Consider the following 2,676-nt stretch of genomic DNA (forward strand, 5'->3'; position numbering starts at 1 on the left):
TTGCCCATAATGTTGATGTTTTTTGGGATAAAATAATTTTCAGCATCATCGTCTTTAAGTGCATAGTTATGATTATTATTCCACCTACAATGTAGGTAGTGCATTTTAACTGTTTTTTATTTCATAAACAGGTTGTCTACATAGTAAATATTCATAATAATAATACTAATACTACTACTACTACTACTACTACTACTACTAATACTAATACTAATACTGCTACTACTACTACTACTAATAATAATACTAATACTACTACTACTACTACTACTACTACTACTAATAATAATAACAATAAACACACAGAGTGTGTTGTTTGACTGCACTTTCACCTGTGCTCGTTCTTCTTCTGAAGATATGATTCATAGACGTTTTTTAAACACATTTTATTGTCATTTTCAAACACCCCTCCCCCGACATCTTTGCGGTGTTTCCCTGTGTGTGTGTGTGTGTGTGTGTGTGTGTGTGTGTGTGTGTGTGTGTGTGTGTGTGTGTGTGTGTGTGTGTGTGTGTGTGCTGGTGTCAGTGTTTGACCCGTGGACTGGCTCTGTGGTTCCTCTGTGAGGAGGCTGAGTGCCTCTGCGTGTTTGTGTCTGTGAGAAACACAGCCGGTCTCCGGGGGTTCGTCCTGCCACTGACATGCTGCCAATACCCAGGAAAAGGTCGCGGAGGAGAGAGAGAGAGGGTCAGTCTTCCTCATTCAGCTGAAACATGGATTCCTCCCTCTCTTCAAAAATCTATTGAATTTAAATTCAGAGTCGATTCATTTCCACTCCGGTGTTATCACTTGAGGGTGCTTTTTAAAGCACATTTTCCAGTTCGCTCTTAAAGCAAGAGGAATGGATTAAATGTCAGTTTGACATTGTCATAGCGACAGTCAGGCCGGTTTAAACAGGATTTTACAAATGCATCAGTCAGTTCAGTTTCGTGTCGTGTCGTGTAATATAATCACATCTGTTTAGCGTTGTGATAAATAAAACAAAGGAAACGTGTGTGTGTGTGTGTGTTTGTGTGTGTGTGTGTGTGTGTGTGTGTGTGTGTGTGTGTGTGTGTGTGTGATGGTGGCATGCCTGCCTGCACATATGTGTGTGTGTGTGTGTGTGTGTGTGTGTGTGTGTGTGTGTGTTGCCTACATGTGCATCTATGTGTGTGTGTGTGTGTGTCTGTGTGTGTGTGTGTCGAGGTCTCTCCTCCCCCCCCCCCCCCCGACTGCAGGGACGCAGGGCAGTGTTGTGAGTTTGACTGACAGGTCAGGGAGAACCAGGGTGGAGGCGTCTGCCAAGCCGGGCGGAGCCCCACAGTGCTGGCACGTTCTGGGCAGGCCGGGCCGTCTGGGCCCCCTCTCCTCCGCCAGGCACTGGTGGTGGAGGAGACAAATCAGACAAAGGAAGCGTGTGGCGCACACACAGAACCTGAGGAGGGGCCAAATGTCCCTCGTTTATCACTCTGGCCCTGTCTCTCTATCTCTCTCTCTCTCCTTCTATTCTCTCTCTCTCTCTCTCTCTTCCTTCTATTCTCTCTCTCTCTCTCTCCTTCTATTCTCTCTCTCTCTCTCCCCCTCTCCTTCTATTCTCTCTCTCTCTCTCTCCTTCTATTCTCTCTCTCTCTCTCTCTCTCCTTCTATTCTCTCTCTCTCTCTCCTTCTATTCTCTCTCTCTCTCTCTCTCCCCCTCTCCTTCTATTCTCTCTCTCTCTCTCTCTCTCCTTCTATTCTCTCTCTCTCTCTCTCTCTCTCTCTCTCTCTCTCCTTCTATTCTCTCTCTCTCTCCTTCTATTCTGCCTTTGTAGCTTTAAGAGGATTATCGCCGTTTCAGGTCTAAGATAGAAATGAACTGTGGGACACTTGAATTGTCACACTGACCAGTTTTGTTTCACAGAGCAAACATTATTTTATCAATGATATCAGAATCATACTAATCTGAGAATGCACTTTCACAATACAAAACAGTTCACTGTTAGGTCCTCTGTCTGTAGAACTGTTACAATATTATCTTTATCATTGTGATATCAACTAACGGAATCCCTTCTTTTTCTCCTTTTCCTTCCATCTCTCCCTCCATCTCTCTTTCTATCCCTCCCTCCCTCCCTCCCTCCCTCCCCTCCCTCCCTCCCACCATCTCTCTCTCCATCTCTCTCTCCCTCCCTCCCTCCCTCCCTCCCTCCACCATCTCTCTCTCCATCTCTCTCTCCCTCCCTCCGTCTCTCCTTCCCTCCCTCCATCCCTCCCTCCCACCATCTCTCTCTCCCTCCTCCCTCCCTCCATCTCTCCCTCCCTCCCTCCCTCCCTCCCTCCCTCCATCCCTCCCTCCATCCCTCCCTCCATCTCTCCCTCCCTCCCTCCCTCCCTCCCTCTCTCCAGTGGGGTGGGTCTAGCGCGGGCCCACTATGAGAAGCAGCCGCCCTCCAACCTGAGGAAGTCCAACTTCTTCCACTTTGTGTTGGCGCTGTATGACCGGCAGGGCCAGCCTGTGGAGATAGAGAGGACCTCCTACATCGACTTTGTGGAGAAAGACAAGGTAAGAAAACACACACACACACACACACACACACACACACACACACACCACACACACACACACACACACACACCCATGTACATGCAAACACACATACACGCACGCACGCACGTGCACACACACACACACACACACACACACACACACACACACACACACA

General features: G+C 47.8%; 1 protein-coding gene across 1 annotated transcript in view; it reads left to right on the forward strand.

The window, feature by feature from the left end:
* LOC310815669 (transcription factor COE3) overlaps window positions 1–2,676 on the forward strand; it is a gene marked incomplete at both ends in the record, with an annotated part of 27,164 nt that overhangs the window by 11,917 nt on the left and 12,571 nt on the right. The window contains one exon of the mRNA XM_083685546.1: window positions 2,360–2,516. Within this exon, the coding sequence (XP_083541672.1) occupies window positions 2,360–2,516 (157 nt within the window). The remainder of the gene's footprint in view (window positions 1–2,359; window positions 2,517–2,676) is intronic.

The sequence above is a fragment of the Argentina silus genome, assembly GCF_951799395.1.
Source record: "Argentina silus genome assembly, chromosome: 15".
In the NCBI taxonomy this organism is placed as follows: domain Eukaryota; kingdom Metazoa; phylum Chordata; class Actinopteri; order Argentiniformes; family Argentinidae; genus Argentina; species Argentina silus.